The sequence below is a fragment of the Sparus aurata genome, chromosome 16 (genome assembly GCF_900880675.1).
Source record: "Sparus aurata chromosome 16, fSpaAur1.1, whole genome shotgun sequence".
NCBI classification, from domain to species: domain Eukaryota; kingdom Metazoa; phylum Chordata; class Actinopteri; order Spariformes; family Sparidae; genus Sparus; species Sparus aurata.
Genome location: NC_044202.1, coordinates 23,109,165 through 23,132,306, shown reverse-complemented (window position 1 = coordinate 23,132,306; position 23,142 = coordinate 23,109,165). Strand labels below are relative to the sequence as shown.

Here is a 23,142-nt window from a genome sequence, read left to right as displayed (position 1 = left end):
GAGCCACATTTGTATATAATGACTTGTCAAATACATAGGTGTAACTGATCAACTTATGTTTATGATGAATGAATGCGTCAACATCAAGCAGCATCTCAGTCTCTCTTCTTCCTCTCCTTTCTGACCCGAGAATTTGAGGACTGGGGTGATGGATAACTTTCCAAAATGTTCTGTCCACGAAGCACATACACTTCATGCAGTGACTGGCCAGGGGTGTATAATGGACAAACCACCTGAAACTGTGCATTATTATCCCCATTTTCAAATCAAATTAAGTTTTACTATCTATTGTTATGTCCAGTTTAATTGCGTGTGACTTTGAGAAAAGTTAAACAACATAACCACGTACAAAATATGATATGGAACATGAGGTGTAAAGATAGCATCATATGAAAGAAATATATGGCAGGTTGACAAATCATAAAACATTATTTATAACGTATTTGCAAAGTCCTCTGTACAGCCATTGGTTAAAGAACACTCTTAGTTTCAATGAAGTGTTTTTTTAGGATGAGTTGAAGGAAACTTGAATTCATAATCATTCATTTAATCATTGGAACACAAAACTGCCATGATATAGATATACGTTCTCGTGTGTACATTTTTGACTGTAGATATTAAAATCACAATATGACCAAGATCAATACAAAATTGCAGAAGCAATTTCAGCTTCTGCAATTGTATGAGTAAGGTAAAATGTATAATGAAGTACTGTTGTGCTGCAGAGATATCCTGGTGTACAAATGTTCTCCAGAAATCATGTTTGTTTCGTTCAGGCCCAAACAAATGTCACAGAGAAAATTTAATTTGTGATACAAAAGTTCTCCTCACGAATCATGAATCATATCTCAATTATATTATCTGTCCAAGTAATTGCAACATGATACGTGTAGCCTACGAATCAATCACACAAGATTCCCCAAGAGATACTGTGTCTCTGAATGTTGTCTACTCTATCCTTCATAAGTGGGTCCAACAAACAGTGACAGACTAAGTCTTGTTCAGTCAAGAAATATTTATGGACAGAGTCACCCAAACCAACCCCAAATCACCCTTATTTGTGTCTAGTCATGCAGATACAGTTTTAGCAGCCAGTCTGTTAATACATGTGATTTATGCAACTATTCCAAAATGTGTATGTAAATGTGTGATGCTCATATTATTAACAAAACATAGTAAAAAAAAAGAAAAAAACTAAAAAAATAGTAATATTAAGTAGACATTTATTTTCACAAAACTGACTCTCCATGCTGTAAACAGTTTTTAAACTACTTTCTATGGAAAACACACCAACCAAACCTGTCTTCATTAGTACAGTTTTTTTTCTTACTATAAAGTTTAGCAGGATCATCTCACTAACATTACATTAACATATAATAGACGTATAATAAAAGGATTGATCTGTGTTTTCTTTGAAAACATCCGTGTGTAGTACATTGTGTTTTCAAATCATTCATGTCTTGGTATCCTGTCGTGTCCTTAGCCTCCGACAGAGTTCATTGCGTGTTTGTGACCTGGCCAAGCAGCACCTGGCCGGGCGCAGACCTGTTGGTCACAGATCCAGCTGGTCCCTGAGGCAAAGTGTCAGCCACAGTTTACATCAACATCAATCCCTCCAGCCGAGTGGAAACATCACTCCCTCGTTCTGTCTCTCTCATTACAGTATATCAGTCCAGTATTTCACTGGACTGCAGAGGAGGCTCCAGCAGTGTGTCAGCAAATCTGTGCCAGAACAAACTCCTATGAGTTAGGTGTCCTGTTACATCTTTGGTTTTGGTGCTGCAAGCAGCAATGTTTACATGATGGCTTCTGAGGAAACAAAGGAAATACATAATTTTAATATCCACTAGTAATTTTAATTATATCATGAGCTAAAAATTAACTTGAATTATCAGCTCATGATTTTGCATGTCTTTTTGAACAATGTCTGAGCAGTCAGGCTAACCATCCCTTCTTTCTTCAGTAGGTATCAACACACAGTTAATCCTCCTAAAGCCAACCATTTTCTTGCAGTTCAAAAAACAAAGTGAAACAATCAGTTGCGTATTCAAATAAGAACATAAACTTTGTTCATTTGGAGCATAACAGTATATGTATTTGTCCTGAATCATCACATCTGTCACACTATGGCAAGTCCACAATCCAATCCAAGGTGGTGGTACTGCACCTAAAAGCTGTTTTCAAACTATTATATAACAAAAGCAGGAGACTACACACTGACACAAATCAAAGAACTGTGGCAAGTTCAAATGAGAAAGCTTCTTTTAAAATCAGCTGTGTAGGAGAATTTCAGAGTGCAAGTGTTGGAACGGACGAGGACGATGAGCTTTTTCTGTGTTGTTCCACATGCCATGGGAAACAACTTCTCCCTGCTGTCTTAAGCAGCCTGGACACTTAGGAGGAACACTGTGTGACTAATGCCGGTTTAATGTTAATGTTGTTATTTCTGTAACAGACAAGCAGCCTGTTGGGGCTTCGGGAATATGACATTGTTGTAGTGAGCAGGTCCAGGTGGCTCAACGAAATGTGGTCACTTTGACACGAGAGACCACAGTTTGTTCTAACAACAGTCAATGGTGCTTTCTTTTAACCACACTATGGTCTTTAAAGAAAGGACCACCATGAAGATGAAGATTTCTGGAACATAACAAGGTAGTTGCTACAGTTCTGAACCATGACCTTTCCCAAACACTAACAAACAGCCAAACCTTCAAGCTGGTGGGTAGAAGACAGGTAATGCATTATTGGGATCTAAAGCTAACTTAAAGGCGTCCTTTGGAGTTTCCTCGAAAACAAACAAAAGATATGTTTTCATTCAGTATGACTCACCAAAACACACTGTGTGCCCTTGAGATCTAATAAATGTGTGAAGTGCTGTAATACATGCAAATACAATCATTCCACAGGTTTCAAATGGCACATGGTGTAAAATAATGGGGCCTGATAGAATTTATAAAGACCAGCAAATAAAAGAATTAGGGCTGAGCAGAACAGAAACACAGTGTAACTCAGCTGTGTCGCTGGACAGACTGTCGGGCAAAGACTGGAACACTAAATTATTTAACATTCTATAACATCCTTATAGGTCAAGTCTCCGTATCCTTCTGCTCGACATCATGTGTGGTGCTCCGCTGACTGTTAAAGACCACAACTTGGGCAGCTGTTGCTGGTTAGATTCCCCGATTGCTCGCCATGTCTTTGTTTTACTTATCTCTTTAATTTATTTCTGTTCAATTTCTGTATAATGTCTTTATTATATCTATGTTTATAATTTCTTTATTTGTCCTCTTCATTATTAGATTTCTATTTTCTATTGACTGTGTCTTTGCTATCCCCCTTGCATTGCATTGCAAATTTGTACCTTGTGCAGGTACTAAATAAAGTAAAACAAATAAAAATGAGAGATAAACACAATCATAGCCCAGGCAACCACTGAACATACAGTTAGGAAATAGCATGCTGGATAGCTAATTCTTTGATCTTTTGCACTCTGATTTAACAGTAAATGTTTTGTGGCCCACTGACATCTCTCCCTCTCTGTACACCAGACTACCAGGTCACTTAGGGTGGTGTGGACACAAAAGGACAGCCAGGAAAAGGCACTCAGCAGTGGGCATCGGTCCCATTGTTCTTCTACAACTGACACATTATTATTTCCTAACTGTATGACAGCAGTGGCTGTCCGGTGTCAATGGGCTGCGCTTGGGTTTTTCTTGCGGTTGTATAAAATCAACCGGCAGTCGTGGAGCTGATGCAGTGGACTGTGAGCTGTCGTTGCCCTGTGAAACACACCACCACAGCTGACTGTCACAGTTGCAGCGTCTTCACTCCTGTACTGCAACTAAAAGGCAAATTTAAGAAAGCATTTAAAGCCAAGGCTCTCCAAGATTTTCAGTAGCCCCCTCTAGGATCTCTGGGGACAACCCTATCATTGCGTACAGGTTGGATCATTTTCAAGCCAGAAAAAAGTGAATTTCCATCTGAAAACCTCAGTGTGACAAACAACTCTGGCTGTGATAGAGGGCTGATGTTACTTCCTAATGACAAATTTTATTGGCCTTATCGGAAAAAGGTCTCCATTTACATGAACAAAAAATTAACCTTATTCCGTATTTTGAATTAGTGCAAAATCAGGGAGTGTCATCAAAAAATAGCCACATATATAATTCTCACTTTTGGTTTATGATTGTGTCCTTCAAGAAGCAGTAATTTACAAAGCAGTATGATGTAGCACCGAAAAATGCTGTTTAATTTCAGTTTCAGACTAATAAATGTCAACATTTTTTGTTAAGCACCAGTATCATTAAAAATAAAGGGCTTTAGAATGCAGTCATCTGCCAATCAGAATGGAGAATCCAACACACAAAACAGGCAGGTGTATTAAGCTCCTGAAGCATCTCACTGTATTTTTGCTTTCACAGTATTTGTGTGAGAAGCACATACGGGACATTATTATCCAGAAATGAGAAACCTTCACAAACAACGAGGCAGAGAGAGCAGCAGGGGGTCGTCCAATCTATCAGGAAAAGGGAAGAGGTGTGTGTGTGTGTCTGTGTGTGCGTGTGTGTGTGTGTGTGTGTGTGTGTGTTTGTGTGTGTGCATGCGTGCACATGTACGTACGTGTGTGCATGTGTGTGTGTGTTCTTGCGTGGGAGATGTATGTGTGTGTATCAGAGACGAGCTATCAAAGGCAGGGAAAAGATAGACACTGTGGTGGAGTGAAATTATCTGTTGCAAGTTTGATGGAGACATGGCATGAATTAAACATGAGACCATCTCTCTTATTTCTTTCTTTTGAAGGTGCTGTCTCAATCATCACCACTTCCATCCCTCTGCCCCGTGCTTCTGTGCCTCTTAAATATTTGAAGAAGGTCCAGGTGGGGTGAGGAGGGGGTTGGGTGGCTGTGATTGTAATGGAAAAACTGAGGAAAGCTTTTAAGGCAGGAAATTGTGTTTGTGTCTTTAAATGTGCATGTGCATTGCAAACTGGATGCTGATATTAAACCTACCATTTTAACATGGTTTCATGGAAAAGACAAGTAAACGAAGTTTAATGACAACAAAGTTTGGTACTTGGACCTTCATCAGGTTATCTTACAACACAATGGAGGAGGCTGTATTAAGTAGGTTTGTGGATTCACGTGGCCCACACCTCATCAAAAAATCCCATCAAACACAAGAGGTACTACTGAATGAAAACCCTTCAAAACATCATAAAAGGTAACGTTCATATGTCAATCAATGCATGTATGTTCACAATAGAGATAGTATAACAGTATAAATGTAATACAAAAGTAGGTTAGAGCTTAATGTGTCTTCTAGAGCCTGTCCTTGTCCAGGGCAAGGATTTTATATAGAATCTGTGTTAACAAGACTTTCATTCATAATTTTTTTTTTTTTTTTTTCAATATTTAAGGACATTAATAAAATCCACCCATGTCAATGCAACACACGTACACAGACCCAATGACCTGTGACTGCTGACCTCTTTACGGAGGAAGGATGTCAAGAACTACATGGCCCAATTTGGTGAAATCTATATGCTGATGACACCCAACTTTACATCAGCACAGATCCATCTGTCCACCTCCCCCCCATAGACGACATCTAATCTCCTCAAATTGCGCACCAATAAAACAGAGCTCATGTCTGTGGCTCCCAAGGTGCTGCTCCAGAATGTTGGTGATTTGCTCCTCAAAGTGGATGGTTCCTGAATCTCACCATCCTCTGTCCGCATACTGAGTGTGACCCTGGGCTCTTTGACTTTTGAGGACTGTTTGTCTCCATGTATTCCAACTCTGCAGTCTGTCACTGAACACAACAAGACCTATGTGGCCTTAGATAGGCCTTGTTTCAGTCTGGACTAATTATCCTAAAGAAGTGAGACCAGCTGCTTCAATGAACCTACTGTTGTTTTATTGATCTTAGTAAAGTATTCCCCTTTTTTGCTTATTTGAATTGTTTTTGCAAACATTCATTAATAATTCATTCATTCAATGGGAAGTAGTTTAATATTTACATTTACAGTTCATTCATGCCTCATTAATCCATTCTAGTTGTATCTAAGTACAAATGTATATATGTTAAGTGGTCGTTATTCATTATCCATGTTCCTTAGTGGTACAATACATATCTTAAATTAAGTCGTAATATGTTTTCCTTTATGACACTAATAACACTGATTCATATAATATGATCAATTTTCCTCCTAATTATTTAATCAATCAATTAATTTATCAATGGAGGTGGTGCCTTCTAACTAGTGCCTACTAATATCTCATATGTGGTGAGAAGGCTCATAGTTGCATGTGCATTAAGGGGTTAGAGTGTAATTATAAAGCAGGGCGACCTCCTAAAAGCTGATGATTGCGAATGATTAGTCCAGGAGGCAACTATAATTTTGTCAGTGAAATCAAGCCAATCCAGCTGCTTGTACTACTTGTTGTATAATGTCAGATAGGTTAGCTAAATTACTTCAGTCAAGTACTTCAGTAATCAGTCAGTGTTAAAAGCTATTCTACGGCCATCTAATATTTACTCTTTATTAATGAGTGATGAGCATAAGAATAATTTCTTAGACTGTGTCGAAATCTGATGTTTTCACAACAAAGATGATGAACAAAGGCATTAAACCTGCAGTGTGGGACATTTACACGTAAATGAATGTGAAGACCTACAAGAGAGCTCACACAATGCTGATTAAGCCAGATTTCTCTATTCGCTTTTAACAGTACGCCAGAGTTTTAAAATCTGGATCTTTTTCTGCAGCAGTTGCACACAGGCAGTGATACATTTTACATCAACCAGCAAATACTGGTTTGTCAGAACTGAAGGGGCAGCAACTGTAGTGATTAGGAAGACAGTTGCCTATACCTCTCACTTCACCACATTTTCAATGTCTATTGAAGGATGAAGGAGCAGGTGTTCTATCCAAATAAGTGTGAGGTAAGTCATAAAAGGTGAGTTAAGACAGACTCCTTACATTCACAGTCATTGGGGGGTTATGTCCACCTCTATGTTTATCTTTGTACATTGTGTTTTCTGTCATTTTAGTTTTCATATATTCAAATCTTTTTGCAAATCCATCCTCACACTTATGCAACTGCACAAAGACAATGACTTTTATTATTGGGTCAACCATGTATTTGCCACCTCTTAAAATTGAAAGAAAAGAGGAGTTGCAGTGTTAATTAGTAAAACAAATGATCTATAACAACAACTCAATCATATCTGATCCCAAAGACAATGCATAATAATAAACTGTTACTTTAGGGAAGTTAGGTTAACAATCCCTAGACTATAAGGACAAAATTAAGCCAATCAAGCATTGTTGTTTTTTTCTTTTCAAAATGCTCTTTTCTGATATACAACTATTTATTTATTTATTTATTTATTTATTTATTTATGTTGTTTGTTTCGGACATGTCAATTCATAAGCATCACATTTCATCATTGTTCAAATAATACAACACACATGGCCGAAAGGGAAAAGCGGGAGAAGCCAAAGCTTATCAAGTCCCGCCCCCATTACCCACAGGATAAAATCTTCATTCTGATCTTTTCTTGTCTTTTGCAAATTACTTTTTTTCTTTTCCTCTCTTTTTTTCTTTTGTTATGACCTTTGACAAAACATATTACAGCAGTAGCATATAGAGCTGAATTCAAGCTCTAGACAGTACATACAGATTACATGTGTGTCTGCACTTGTGTCCATATTAGTCCATCATGAGTGAACACCAGTCTCATTTTATGGCCTCATCTTATAGCCAGGCTTGCCACAAAGTCAGAATATCCAACTGAGAGAGAGCAAAAGTCCAGTGTATTTATTATTTGTTGAGATGGTGTTGGGATGGTGTAAGAGCCCTTTAATGCATTTTCATGTTATTCATCAGTCTCCTCTGCAGCTTTTATGGCTGCTAGCTTCGCCATGTCCTCCCGATTGGTGGCTACATCAACTCGCATCTGTATCACGAAGTCGCGGATTGTTGAGATGTCAGAGCGTATTCCGACCACAGCACTCCGAGTATTGGCGTTGTCCGCCCTCGCACTGGTCTGCTCAGTAGCGATCTTTCTACTTTTTCCAATATTGCATAAAGATTCCAAATCCCAAAGCGATCGTTCCAATTGTCATGAACGTGAACATATACACGTCCTCGACATCTTCCACATCCAGTGCGGCAAGGCAGAGGACTCTCCAATTTTCCCAACCATCCTTAACGTTGCCGGATCACGGAACACAACTATCACTATTGGAGGTGATTTCAATACTTTTAATGCTGAATTAGACCGACCAAATGTCACCAGATTCTTCAGAACATGGCAATTATCTTAAAAAGAGAAACACATGACCAATTATGGTCTTGGTGCTATTCGGTGACTAAAACCCCCCACTGAACGAGAAAATACATATTACACAGCCCATCACAATTATCTCTCCCAAACTGAAATCTTCATTTCTAGCAACTCAATCATATCAGAGATACAAGAAACAAAAATTACCATCTCAGACCACACTACGATATACATTAGTTTTTATTAAGACAACCAGCTTTCACCCATGCACAAGATGGCATTTCAACACATCAGTACCTGGAAATCTGTCTTCAGTACATACTTGAGGAGAGAGTTGACATCATATGTTTTAACTAAATGACTGTCCAACAACCTCTCCTTACAGAATATAATATCCCTTATGATACATAATATAATATAATATATAATATAATATAATATAATGTAACGTAACGTAACGTAATGTAATATAATAAGAAGAATCACCATTTTCTCATGCAAAAGATAAAACATAACAATTCCATCAACTAAAGATAAAAATATCGTACAACATGTTAAAAATTCTGTAGTGGAATACTTTATACACCCCAAAGGACATATCAAAAACATTTCAAACCTTCTACAGCAATCTTTACACACCAACTCAACTCAACACACTCAACTACAATAAACACATTATTGATAACTAGGGATGTCCCGATCCGATCTGTAGGATCGGGATCGGAGCCGATCTGGGCATTTTTCCGCTGATCGGAATCGGCAGTTTTGAACGTGGACCCAAGCCCGATTTTTTTTTTTTTAACGTCAGAGCACAATTTGTGGCGGAACACAGACGCGCGCGTGGTGTTACTCTGTGAAAACCTGTGAATAAAGTGTCTGCCGTGTGGAAATAACGTCAATTAGAAAGCGAAAGCAGTCCAACGGTGACATGTAACATCTGCTATACGGCCGTTTCGCGGAGCTGCATTTTACTACTCATTTGATACAGCATATACAAAACAAAAACTCAAAGAATACAACGTGTTCACTCGAGAGTACAGGCAAGGAGACCAAAGCAGCAAACAGTCGCGGATACTTTCAGTTATGAGAAATATCTTCAGCGACATGTCCACAAATAATACAGAGAGGGTCATCAAATTAATCGCTCTGGAAAACCAGCTCATCTCCGTAATAGGGGATCAGGGTTTTCTTCGTCACCTGGAGTTTTTGAATCCCCGGTATGCCCTACCATCTCTGCATTACATTTATTCCACTTTCGAGTTACAACATGCCGGTATATGCGCACTAGTTTCGTGGGTCTCATACAGCAGAGCATGTAAAGCAGGCAATCCAGGAGATGCTGCACGCGTTAATAGACAAGCAACGTGTCCACGTCATTTTATGTGACAACGTAAAGTACATGAAATAAGCAAAGGATTATATGGAGGTACCAAGCGTGAGCTGCGTCTCACACACACTTCAGCTGGCTGTACACGAGGGTCTGCTGTCACAATGCAGCATCACACACTCACCTGCTAACACAAGGAAGGTGGAGGCCAATGTTGTAATAGCATATGCAGAATAATTGAGAGCTATATTAAAGTATATACTTTGTTTCATCAAAATAATAAAAACCTATTAAGGAACAGCTTGGATGCAGGTACTTTTTTTCTTAATACAGCTGTGTTATCTAGGAAAATATTAGTTAAGGCCAAGTATCGGATCGGGACTCGGTATCGGCAGATACTAAATATTAAAGGACTCGGATCGGGATCGGGGTAAAAAAAACCTGATCGGGACATCCCTATTGATAACATTCATTTACCCAAGCCAGAAAATCATGCAAATATCGTAGACGGACCCATAATGCTAGATGGCTGCTTTACAAGCACTTTTGTTAACAGAAATGTACAATTCCTCCAGCATCTCACCACATATGAACTTAGCACTCATCTCAGTTCATCTTAAACTTAACAAGGATCCTACTCTCTGCACAAGCTACCACCCTACATCACTTATCAGTGAAGACATCAAAGCATTTGTAAAGTTCTATCTATCTATTAGAAAAAGTAATCCATATCCTAATTCACACAGATCAAAATGGTTTTATTACAAAGTTGACACTCCTCAAACAACAGTTTATTCAACTTAATAAATATATCCAAACACCAAAAGATTGATTCATCATATCATAAGTTTCAGAAAAAAATAATTTGATCATGTAAACTGGACTAAAAACAGACAGGTCTGGTTTCGGACAGGGTGGGAATTTCGTCATTTTAGGGGCAAGGCCATTTGGCCTTCACTTTTTTTTTTTTTTTTAGGGGCACCAAGGCAACATGACAGGTCACAAAGGCCATTGAGTAAAATTCGATGTTTTACCTTTCAGATTGATACCATTACATCATAATTTATAAAAAGACATGGATTATGTATCAAAACATATTTTAATACCAATATCAAGTTAACGTTACATTAGAAAACTGTTTTGTAGAACAAAAACATGTGGAATAACCAGCAGGAGACCACTGATGTGTGGAGTGATTTTGGTGACACTACAGTGAATAATAGTGAAGTTATTGAATATTTTTTGTAGTATCTCTTTTCGGGGTTGCACTTTGTAGACGGTCCCTGCACCCTCGTCTCACAGACAGCTGATCATAGTGACCAGTGTTAATGTCCAGCCCGGAGGAGCTCGTTTTGATGAAAATACGGTTGTAGCTCGTTGTCTACCTTACTACTATGGTAGTTAAGAGTTGTCGTTTGTATTTTAAACAGTGTTTCGCTTATGACTTATTGATGCGGGGGGTTTGAATCTGTGAATATATTTCCAACTTTACCGAACTATATCATGCCACATAAGTCAGTTACATATCATATCGAAGCCGGCTGAGCTCGCTTGCTGTGCTGTGAGTGTCGTTCTTACGTTTTGAGGTGCTGCTGCTGTTTGAGAGGCTTTCAGGTGAGATCATTGATGTGACGATGAGACTCCAACTGCGTGAACCGCGAACTCACTGAAGTTACTGTGAGTGACTACTGTGCACTCAGGTGGCTGTAATTCAAGGCAAGCTCACTACGCTGACCAGGCCAGGGGCACACAGGCCACTGTGGCCATACGATGATTTTTTTTTTTCAAGGCCAAAGTGTGGGGCAACATGGCCGCCGTGAAATTCCCACCCTGGTTTCGGAGAGTCATTCATCAAATGGATTTAAATTTTACAACTCACACAGTAATCAGTAATCATCAACAGAATAAATTAATTTGCACATATCATTTTCACTGTTTATTGAACCCCTAGCAGCCACTCTACACCAAGCCACCAAAATTACGACCGCCAATACAACCCATAAATTCAGTTTATATGAGAATGATCTATTATTACATATAAAAAAAACAATCACATCACTGTTTCATCAGTGTTTCAAATCATAGAAAGGTTCTTGTCCGTAAACAACCTTTCAACATCCAAACTGGTAACTTCTAAAATCTTGGCATTGCTCCACCTCAACTTCATTGCCATCCTTAACATCCACTAAAAAACTGTAAAAGTGATGGAATAATTTACAATTATCCCTCACAAGATTGCATTGCAGCAATAAAAATGTAAGTGTCAATTTTATCCAGAAATAACTACCTCTTCTCAATAAACCCTGTCCAGTTGACACCTAAATGGTTCAGCACACTTGATTCACTAATTACAAAATTCTACCGGATAAACAAATAAAGTCAAACTCGCAGCATTACAGAAAAGCAAACAGCTCAGAGCTTTAAATGCCCAAACACCTTCCACTATTACTTAGCCAATAAATGACAGCACAACCGCTCCAGGGGAGCTGCTCTGTGGTCAACAGATCAGGTTGTGGTTTTACTGGTCAGCTACCAGGTGTGTATACATGTATATGTATATGTATATGTTTCCTGGAAAAGAGAGCACTGCTGTCAGTGAACCGACCTTAAATAAACAAGCTTAAGATAAAACACATCCCAGTACTGACCAAATGGTTCAATTGCCAGTTTTTCCAAATACAAAATGTATCACTGTTCCTAAAACAATATGACCAGGTTGGTTAGATATAGACTAAATTACACTAGATTAGATTTAAACACTAGACTGTTTTGGTTCTATTTCATCATTAAAAATGCTTGCAATGGAGGGGTTCCTGCTGTGCATACAACCATGTATCAATGACAAAAATTAAGTGACTTTGATTTGTGACCTCTACACTGACTAATTTGGGGTAGGTAGGTGCCAGTCTTTGAGATCTTACAGTAGCCTTTGTGTAAAATAGTACGGTATGGAAATATGAAATATAATAGGATATGAGTGGGATTGACAGAGGCTAGCCAATACATGATGATGATCAATAATATGTTTAATATGTATAAAACATCAAACATCTCCATATCAGTGCTGCATGACAATGAATGATCTGATCTTATTTTTAATAACAGAGCCAACCCCTTGCCATGTCATCGCTCTCCTGGTTGGAGTGGCTGAGTTTCCAATAGCAACAGGACAAGCAGAGCTGACAGGGTCTCTGTCTGGAAGATTGTATCTGCTGGATGTGTGTAATTACATCTAAGCTGGTCCAGTAAGTCAACATATCCACATATATTCAATATCCACAGCATATTTAATTATTAAGCCTTATTGAACACAGAGTGCTTAGTTGTTTGTAAAATTGTTTTTGAAAGTGGCACCAGAGAATCAGTTATGAGTGACATGGAAACCACTGTATCAACTGATAACTTTTATATTATATTTTACCTCAGTCGCTCTCTCAAACTCAGCACCAACTGAACAATGTCTTAGCACTGCTTGAACAGAGATGGACGGAAAAGAGTGAACAAGTCAGCAGCTGTAACTTCAACGTGCATCACAGCAAGGACAGACAAGGTTAGTGTGTCAACACAGTTGATGTATTCCCATGTCATAAACACCCATAACTGTAGAGTCATTTGACCTGAGATTAAATGGCAATCCATTCAAATTAAAGAGAAGAGTCAGATGCAAGTGAATGTTAGTGGGGATTTTGACTGGTGAGAAAGGGCTTTAAGTCATGATACTGACACTCAGATATCAGATCAGTACCATGTGGGATGTATTGTACCCATAGTTGGCATGTATGCAATGCAAAAGTAGAAAAAAGGTTGTTGTTGTTTTGTTTAAGAGCTGACGCAGCATGTCCTGTATGTTATGCATGAGCAAGCAATAAAGTTATGTCTATTATAAAGACGGTCATCCTGTATCATTAATATGACACTATGAATTACTCATTGATCAACCTACTCTCACTGATATTCAAATGAACCTTCAGCCATGGTGACTGATCTGCTATTGACATGACTCTGTCCTAAACTAGGCCCACATTTAATCCTTATTAGTAGCATGACGACCCATCCCACTCACTTTTGATTACTTGTGTTTTTACCTGTTCCTGTATCGAAGCAGAGTGGCAAAAGTGTCACACCTACAAGCCTTTTGAAAACCAAGTGATGTGTTTTTAAACGTCCAATTTATTTTGAATGCTTGGAATTTGCATTAGAGGCTCTCAAGGACGTGACATTTTCATTTCTCACTTTGTGTATTGTTCCGAAAAGATGATGCACTATGAGACGGGGTGTGAGACTTACCATATCTGTGTCAGACACTGGACCAAAACTGGTCACATAGATGTCGGTTTTCACTTCTGTTACTCTGTCTGCAAACACAAACAAAGAAGTTCATTGCAGAAAGTTAGCTGTAATTGCAACTATCAAACTCTCCTATTCAGTTTTATACTCCTAAAAGGTAGGGGACAGAGAAACAGTTTTATAAAAGATCCATCAAAATTTAAGTAGCAAAGGTTGAGATATCCTGACTTTCAGTGCATAATGTGTGTGAAGCTCTAAAAGTTGAATTGGGCTCTTTAGAATATGTGTAAAATTGCAAAGAAAATAACTGGCACCCAATGAGGTTCTACTGCCATTGGTGAGTTTGGTTCTATATTTGTAATATATTTTCTTGGGTGGATGATGCACATCAAGTGGCATTCACATGAATGCCAGGACCCAAAGTTTCCCAGCAGAGCATTGTGTCGTAACAAAATCATCAATGTTATTCACTTCAACTGTCAGTCCTTTCAGTGCTCTGGCTGATCAGTGTATATGGATGCATGTTTAGTGGATCATTTCAGCATAAGAAAATGTACCCCAAATTATGTCTATGGAATAGCATACACACAGGTGGGCTGAATTCAGCTAAGTCATCAAAACAGTAATACAGAAGGGCTCTGTTTTTCTCCTTTCTAAAACTTTTCTTGCTAGTCCCGTCCTACTGTGCTGTAATGGCTAGTACATGTTGCCTGTTGTTAGCGGTGAGTGCTAGTCCCACTTGACTGTGCCGTGTAGATTTCGAAAGTTGGGAGAAATTCAAAGAAGTTGTGGATAGCTCAAATAAAGTACTTTTAGAGAGAAGACTGGACTCACGGAGGGGAAGGAGCCTGTGAGTTTATGTGGCACACTTACAAATGCATAGAACAGCTGTGTGCATGGTTTATGAATCAGAGGGCATGCTTTATAACCTGGATTTGTAAACTGAGAGTAGAGATTAAAATGACTCTTTTCTCATCTGATCTGAGGAGGGTGCTGTACACCCCATTACATTTTGTCTTGTGTGGAAGGACCGTTCAGGCACCAAACCTAAATTAGAATTTGAGTGACTCCTGTGTATGCAGGCATATACAGCGGGAATGTTGCAGTAATCAGTCAGTCTCACATTATAGTGCCTGGGGTGCTGAACGTGGCACTGACATCATTTACTCTGTATCGCCCACAAAAAGATGAACTCCACAAGATTTTTTTTTTCTTTTTTTCAGGTGAAGAGCACATCATTTATCAAACACACATTTACACTATAAGCAAAACGTTTATCCTGCAACAACTCTTAATATAACTGATACCTACAACGCTAATATGGCTTCCCAATTTCAATTTCGGAGTAGAGAGACAAAAGAGAGAGAGGAGTAGAGAGACAAAACACTAAATGAGATGTACAACTACCAAAATTCAATAGGCTAAGAAATAAAAAAAAAATGCATTTGAAGGGGTTGAAGAGCAACATATTTTCACTCCCAACCCATCAATTACAGCAGCATGGTTGGTGGTCTTCAGCCTAAAACTATGATGTTCTATCACCCCTACGGCATCAGTTTTGTATTTGTGAAGATTACAAGGTGACAGGGCACATTTATTATAATCTTTTTAAAACAAGGTTTTAAAAACCAGAACTGCATTTTAGTCCTTTGTGCTCTATCTATTTTAGAAAATGGAGTGCTGATTGGAAATTGATGAGTTTTAAAGTACAAAAAAACAAAGCAGGTCCGTGTATCATTTGTTCATTTGATATTCAATTAAGAATCCAAAATCAGAAAATGAAAAAAATTATTTGTTATGTCATTATTTGTTCATGAATGTGATCCAACAATCAAAACAAGCAAAAAAAAAAACGAATCACAGGACAAATTTGATGTTAATATTAAAATGATCTGATTTTTGTACCCCGGAAGTAATTTATTATGGCTTTATTAACTCACACAGTAGGTCTACCCTATTAGTGTCTTGTAATAGGGTGAATGGTTTAACCCTGTGCACCCCTATCACTTGTTTTGGCATTATGTAACTTCAGTGAGAGGTTAAGATCATAGCGTTGCATACATGATTACTTCAAGGTACAAGTTTCAAGACATAAAATTGCTTTGACTTCATTCTTCTTATTTCTTCTTATGACATCGATGTTGCACTCAGAAACTGTGGGAGCTCCCAAATCACATACAATGCCAATTTCTGGTGTAAAACTACCTGCAAAGCTGCATTAGAGAGCTGACACAGTCAATGAATCTTTCTCCCACAGGTAGATAACCTTAGATCAATTCAAAACACACAGCGCACTGACATTTACACCAATATACAACATACTGTAGTAACCCCATTACTGTTAATACTCTGATGTTTATTTCAGATCCAGCTGTCTCCAGAAGACAGTACTCTGATTTAAAGTGTTTCAACACAGATAAACCAACTCAAGGACCGACCACAGCTACACGTTATTGCTATGATTCTATGATACAGTACAGCTGCTGAGGGACATCAAGTCATCAAATCTAAATGCTACATGTGCAAAGCACAACACACAAACATGTGTAACAATCATTTCGACATTTCCTGTGCTTTAAAAATGAGCTTCAATTCAGTGAATTGTGTGTGATGAGCAGTTATAGAAGAACACGTCTGTGCTGTAATTTACCACCTCACAATAGTGATGAAACACCAACGGAACTCCAGACAAATGGGAACAATGAAGCTACAACTGTCTCTCATGGACCACGCATAAAATAAGAATTTCTCTGGTGACCTCTATTGTTCAGCCAACAGCTCCCATTTGTCCATGTTTGCTGCTGTTTTGCTTGTTGCCAAGGCACCAAGCTTTGATGTCAAGTCCAACCAAACAAGACAAGCCAAGCCCATCCAGCCTTACCAAACCATGGTCCCAATCACCATTATCAACTAACCACAGCCAATGCTCTATTCCTAATGTTGAGTAAATATACACTATATACTATATCACTATTTGAAAAAGAAAATAGTAAGCTCCTGTTTTTAGATACCTGTGTTCATGTGATGGCTGACCAGAGTACAAAGACCACCTTGTACAACAAACCCACACACAGACCAATATGCAATTTGAACTGTAACCACAACTCAGCATTAAGATCCGAGGTGAGGACCTTCCTAGACAGAGTGAGGAGGAGGATAGAGAGGGAGGAGCAGCAGGTCAAGTTGCGCAGTTTGTGCCAACAGGTACATGGAGTGGATGGTGAGTCAACACTAAGATCATTTAACACTCTTCAACCTCCATCACGCATTAGCTTATACACAATTTAACTGTCTTTTTTCATGAAGGTATCTTAAAGAGTATACAATTTATTAATCTAAAATACACGTTTGATGCTTTTGTGTTCTAATTGATAACTTTCACTGAGGACAGTTTCGAGATTAATTTACCTTTTCTTTCACAGACAAGAAAAGGAAAACTTGAGTTTTACCAAAAACTAGCAGTTGGTCTGAGGGATAGCTGTTGGGTTTATCAAAGACGCAAGCAAAGCAACACAGTAACTATAATAATTACAGCAGAAACACATTAGATTGTTCAAGCTTTGATTTTATAACTCAGGACAACATTTCTTGGTCTTCATTTTTGCCACTAACGGTGACATTTTGAACTCTTGTTTACCTCCATTATCATCTGTCCATGGCATTTCTCTACATTCATGCCGTAAACAGTCAATTTACACATCAGAATCTAATTACTAGTCAGTTCTGTTCTGCCTCTGGAAACAGCTGTATAGTGGCCTCTGGGGATCGAGGGGAGCTTTGTCAATATTGAGACAATAACCCTGAAATTCCCTAGGAGAATTTCTAACAGATTTACAAACTGCAGGTTTTACCAGGCAGGAGGGGTCTAATGACTGGCTCATAAGGAAGTAAAGTCAAGATATATCAGTCTCTGCTACTACGATTTTTCCTTTTTTTTCTATCTCTTGTGAGTTCCCTAACATTATGAATGTGTAATAGTAAATCACAGGAGAGCTCCTTTACTGGTGCACATATACAAGTATGTGTGTAGTCTTCATTTTCTTACCTCCCAGGCCTGGTCTCAGTCTGTTGTCGTATCCATCCAGCAGACTGTCCAGGATCTTGGTGAAGGTTGTGATGTCTTTGGAGTTCTGTGTTGAATTGGAATCTGCTTTTGACCTAAATACAAGACAAATGTGTGATTCTCGACGAAGAGAAAGAACAAGAGTAAAAGACTTTACTTAACTACTACTGAGAACTGTGGGGGTTGATACCTCCTAGTAATCCCCACCTACATAATTAAATCCATTTAACCTAGATTATTCCACACTAAATGGATAGGATATGTTGTACTTTTGCATTTGCTGCTTGACAGATGTTGATACACATTTCAAATCTCATGCAAAATATTTGAAAATACTTGAAATTTAAACCCTTCAGAACAAAGCTGATGTATCGTCATTCCAAAAAACCTTGAAGCAACTAATCATTACAGTTTTTACTGTAAGCAAGACGCATTCGCATTCAAGATTTTTTATTCCTTCAGAATTATAGATTCCATAGTGTTACAGTATATTTATAAAGAGTAGTTCAGGACTTTTGCAAATATGCTCATTTGCTCTGTGAGTGTTAAAACTGTGCAACATCAGGCTGTGGTTAGCCTAGCTTAGCGCAACAGCTGTGTCCAACATATGTGCTGGAACTATTTCTTGACAAACTGTGTTGAACATTTTAACTTAAAGGTCAAATATGGAAGGAAGTTGATTTTTGAGTTTCATTCCCATCTCAGTAAATACTGATGCTTTGGGATTGGAGGTTGGGCCAGCCACCATCTCAAAGCATCAGCATTTAAAAAGATGGGAATTCTTACAAATTGGACCTTTAAAGGATAAAACAGAAATACCAAACACAACACAACAAAGTGGCCCCCTTCATAAAAAAAGATCCACAATTTATTCTTTAATTCCTCGAAAAGAAATTGTACCTAAACGACATCAATAAAAAGCCCAAAACAAAAAAAAAAAAACATGTAGTCATTGTATCAAGATCCAGCAGTAAGCCTGTGTGGACAAAATAACGTATTGACAAAATTGTGCAAAACGTCAAATCTACAATACAAATCTTGCTCAAACATCTAGAAAAATGTTACAATGAAATGCTACAGAGGCTCCTATCTGCCTCTTGTAACACAGCTCAAGATATATGTATTATAACAATCATCATGGACATTTTAAACATGCTAATTTGCCTGTTCTTTTATTGACTTGTACACACTTTCACAAAGTTTTTAAATATTTTATGAATGAAAGTTAAAATTGTTCGAACTACGATCCTATCTCTGACCAAGCAGACAACAAGTCACTATTTACCATAATGGGTTATGTAACCACACCAGGTGCCCTCTCACGCCACCCATTGGTTACGCCTCTGCATTGAAGTTCCAAAACTAAGAGTTATGATTTCAAATAGCACATTGTGTACATAATGTAGGTGCAACGGAACAAGATTTGACATAGGAGAATAATGGGTAACAATCCGGGAATTATGTATAATATATATAATATTTATTATTACAATATGTTACTGAGCAATAATATGAGTTTCAAGAAACTGACTGTAAGTATTATTACCTACGGGGTATCTCTTCTCATATTACGGTGTACCTGTGTGTGATTATCCTTAAAGGCTGGTCATAAACAGGCATCAACCGTTTGTACTTATTGGTAAGCTGAATGAGCTGGACACTACAGAGATGATTTGTGTAGAAAGGTTTGCCTTGGTTAACATCTGCTCCGTTTCTGATGTAAGTTGAAATCATTAAGTTAGTTAGAAGGGAAGTGAATTGAGATTCTCAGTAACTGTAGTAATCATGTCCTTTGCAGTTGATGCCAGTGTGGCAGGACAGAAAATCTGTCATCTTCTGCAATTGTCTTCAGGTTTTCAGTTTTCAGACAAGAGCATCAGGTCAAAGATACCTAAAGTGTAATTGATACCCCTTGTGTCTGTCAGTACACACTGTGCTGGTACATCCGCAGTATGAAAATGGACACTGTAAGATTGGAAAGAATAAAGATGTGCATTTCATTGCAGGCCATAGTCTAAAGTGTTACCATTGTTTTTAACAGTGATTGTGATACAGATCGTCCACAGAAACCATTTTAACGCTGGGACTAATGATTATTTTCATTGTCGATTAAACTCTTGATCAGTGTTTCTCAAAACCCAGATTATGTCCTCAGATGTCTTGTTTCATCCACAACTCAAAGATATTCAGGAAATAAATAAATAAATAAATGTTCACATTTCAGAACCTTGAATTAATTCTGACTTTAACATTTTTAAAAATCACTAAAACTAATTCATCTATTATCAGAATACTTGGAGATACTTTAATAGTTCACCGCTACAAGATTACAAACCGTTTAAAAGTGAGACATTTAATCTCATATAAAAAAAAAGAATGGCAGAAGATTGTCAGTGAATAAAGCCCTGCTCCTCTATTTCAGCTCTTTACTCTGTTACAGCTTTTGAAACACACAAGTCTGAATTTGAATTTCCTTTATTTCATTCTCTATATGTGAGTAATAAATGACCAGGCCAATGAATGCCCATAGCGCGTTGGTCCTCTTTTCTGTCTGGTGGCTGATAAACCGAATGGATTTAATTGATCACATTATGATTTACAGCATTACTCGCTGTTCTGTTCGTGTGGAACGCAGTTGCTACTGTGTGCTTGTAAAAATTGAATTCAACACTACAACGTTGAAGACGAATGGGGACGCAGTTCGATGCTCGAATTAATGTGGGTTAAAAATGAACTTTTAGAAGAGATTTGCTTGTTAGTCTAGAAGCAATCCTCTCCGTCTAACTGCACCGCGGTAAGAACACTGACTGCCAAATCCAAAAGTTGAGATTTATTTAAATAAATATATGTTTGGTCTAAGGTACGTTTGAGACGTGTTCTACACAAATAATCTTGTAATTTTTTCAACGAGGTCTGAAATTGCGCTTCCTAGGCGGACGGAGCCGAGCGCACAGACTCGCCGCCGGGAGGGACGTGTTATTAAATATTCTAATATTAAAGCGCTTTATTAACAGTATTAATGAAGCGGCGGTGTCAGCACAGCCGCTCAGCCAAACGCTCCGTGATCAGCCTTCAGGTCTGAACGCCGCCGAGCCGTGTACGCTGCTGCGCGCGCGGTGACAATATTCTCTGCGTTAAATGTGTACCAAAAAAATAAAAAATAACACACAAATCACTGACATGAAACTTACCGTGTCTGCCACAGTACGATCAAAGACACAAACACAGACATGGAACGTGAGCTCCATCGTCCTCTCATTGCTGAAGCCTGCGAACAAGACGGAGAAGGCTTTCAGTGCGCGTAATTTCATGGTAGAGCGGCACAAAGCACCTTACAGCTGTTGCCGCCGCACAAATATCTCCATAAAAACAGACATTTCACCGATTTAGTCTCCTCACACCGGTGTTCTTTTCAGTTCGGTGAATCCAATACTCTGCAGAACAACTCTCTAACCAAACACCGCTTGAACAAAGAGCTTTCCTCACTGCTTCTGTTGAGCAGAAAAAAAAAACGTCCAAATAAGTGAAATATATCGAACGATAAACGCTGCCCACCTGAAACGCGACAGGTGTCTGCCGGAGAGTGGCTGGTCGGTGGCTGGAGAGATGAACGAGCCTTCCACACAAATAGGAGTCGTAACCCAGAGAGATGAGCGCAGTTACTGTCCGTCCATTATGTCAGCTCCTCCGACAGGGAGTCCCCACAGCTAACCTGAGAGTCAACTGTACAGAGAGCAGCGCCCTACTGTAGCACTGCGCGCTCACACATAGACACACTCAGGCGGAGTTGTCCGCCTGTAGGGAAGCGTTCATTTCACGATGATGAGGTATTCGTGCGTGCTGTTCGCGGTGAAGATCAGCCGTTTAAGTTGCATCTAGAGTCATACATGGTTATTAACAGCTGTTATGGTTCTGGAATTAAATCTCAGTTGATTGATGTAAAAACATGGAGAAACAAGAAGCATGGCAACATGGGAAAAACTTACAGTGATCAAAAACAACCACTTAGAAATCCAGATAAACCAGCTATGGCGTTCAGTAGAGAGTATACCTCCGTGAAAGCCCAACAATCCCTTTTAATACCATCAACCTAAACCAGAAACAAACTTGACAGCCCCGCATCACTTTGAATTTAAAACCACCCATTGCTGCTCAGGATCAACATCAAACTGTACTCGTTCATAGATACCAGCATTGTCTCCTGAGAAATTAATGTTGAAAATCACTTCTTTTTTTTTTTTTAAATGTTAAAGAAAGATATTTGTGGATCCAGACACCAACAGTCAATGGGGTCTGGTCTGGGCCACCCATTCTGCATCCAACTTTCATGTAAACCAGTTCAGTAGTTGTTGTCTATTCCTGCGGGCCATCCACCCAGACAACCAACACGTGAACATTGGTGAAAATTCGACCTCCTGGAGATTATAATAACTGTAACTGTTCTGTTATTTCAAGTATTTCAACTGTTCCCCATGGTTTTTACCACTTGTTAAAAATGAAAATATGTTGTGCATTCAGCTTCAAGACAGATAAAGCCCTGACACCAAGGCTTAGCCCAGAACTAGCCAGTATTGGCCCACTCTTGTAACCAGATTGATGGGCTGAAACTGGCCCAACACTGGACGGGACCAGATGCTACTAACTGGAACAAACTCTCAGGGCAATTTGACCATCAACAAAGCCAAATCACACAACATGGTCAAGAGCCAACTTACATTAGGGTTCTCCAACGGCTGAAATGCATTCAGCAGAGCTCTGCTGCATAAACAATTGTAGCACTCATTTCATAATATAATATAGAACATAATATAATACAGGTCTAAAAGTATGTTCCAGTGACCCTGATCCCACAGTGTATTTGCAAAAGGACATATTTTGTAGAGGACTCCCAAGTCAGTCAATTGCACCGTGACATCACTTTTGGTAGGGTGACAGGTGCAACAGAGCTCTGACATACACATCAGGGATGCTACGAATAAGATGTTTAAGTATAAAACATCAAAAATGTTTTATGTCATAATAAATTGTTCATAAATAAATGAATAAAACATGGCAAACACTTTTAGCACAGGCTTATGAGATAAAAAGCAGTGTTTTTTTGTAGAATTCATATTATCTGCTCATCAATATACAAAGTATGAAACGGTGTTGTGGTACTGATAAAGAGATGGGA

The 23,142-nt window shown here is 38.6% G+C and overlaps 1 protein-coding gene across 2 annotated transcripts in view; it reads right to left on the bottom strand.

Moving 5' to 3' along the window:
- Window positions 1-21,808, bottom strand: part of gabra2a (gamma-aminobutyric acid type A receptor subunit alpha2a) — a 44,629-nt gene extending 22,821 nt beyond the window's left edge. Inside the window, exons 1-4 of one of the 2 annotated variants that reach the window (XM_030392239.1) lie at window positions 21,525-21,808; window positions 21,161-21,237; window positions 17,952-18,064; window positions 13,907-13,974 (exon numbers count right to left, since the gene is read on the bottom strand). In XM_030392239.1, the coding sequence (XP_030248099.1) occupies window positions 13,907-13,974; window positions 17,952-18,064; window positions 21,161-21,228 (249 nt within the window). In that variant the 5' untranslated portion in view covers window positions 21,229-21,237; window positions 21,525-21,808. Of the gene's footprint in view, window positions 1-13,906; window positions 13,975-17,951; window positions 18,065-21,160; window positions 21,238-21,351; window positions 21,498-21,524 lie in introns of those variants that run through there. The other variant, XM_030392240.1, reaches the window with a different exon arrangement.
- Between the last annotated feature and the right edge of the window lie 1,334 nt (window positions 21,809-23,142).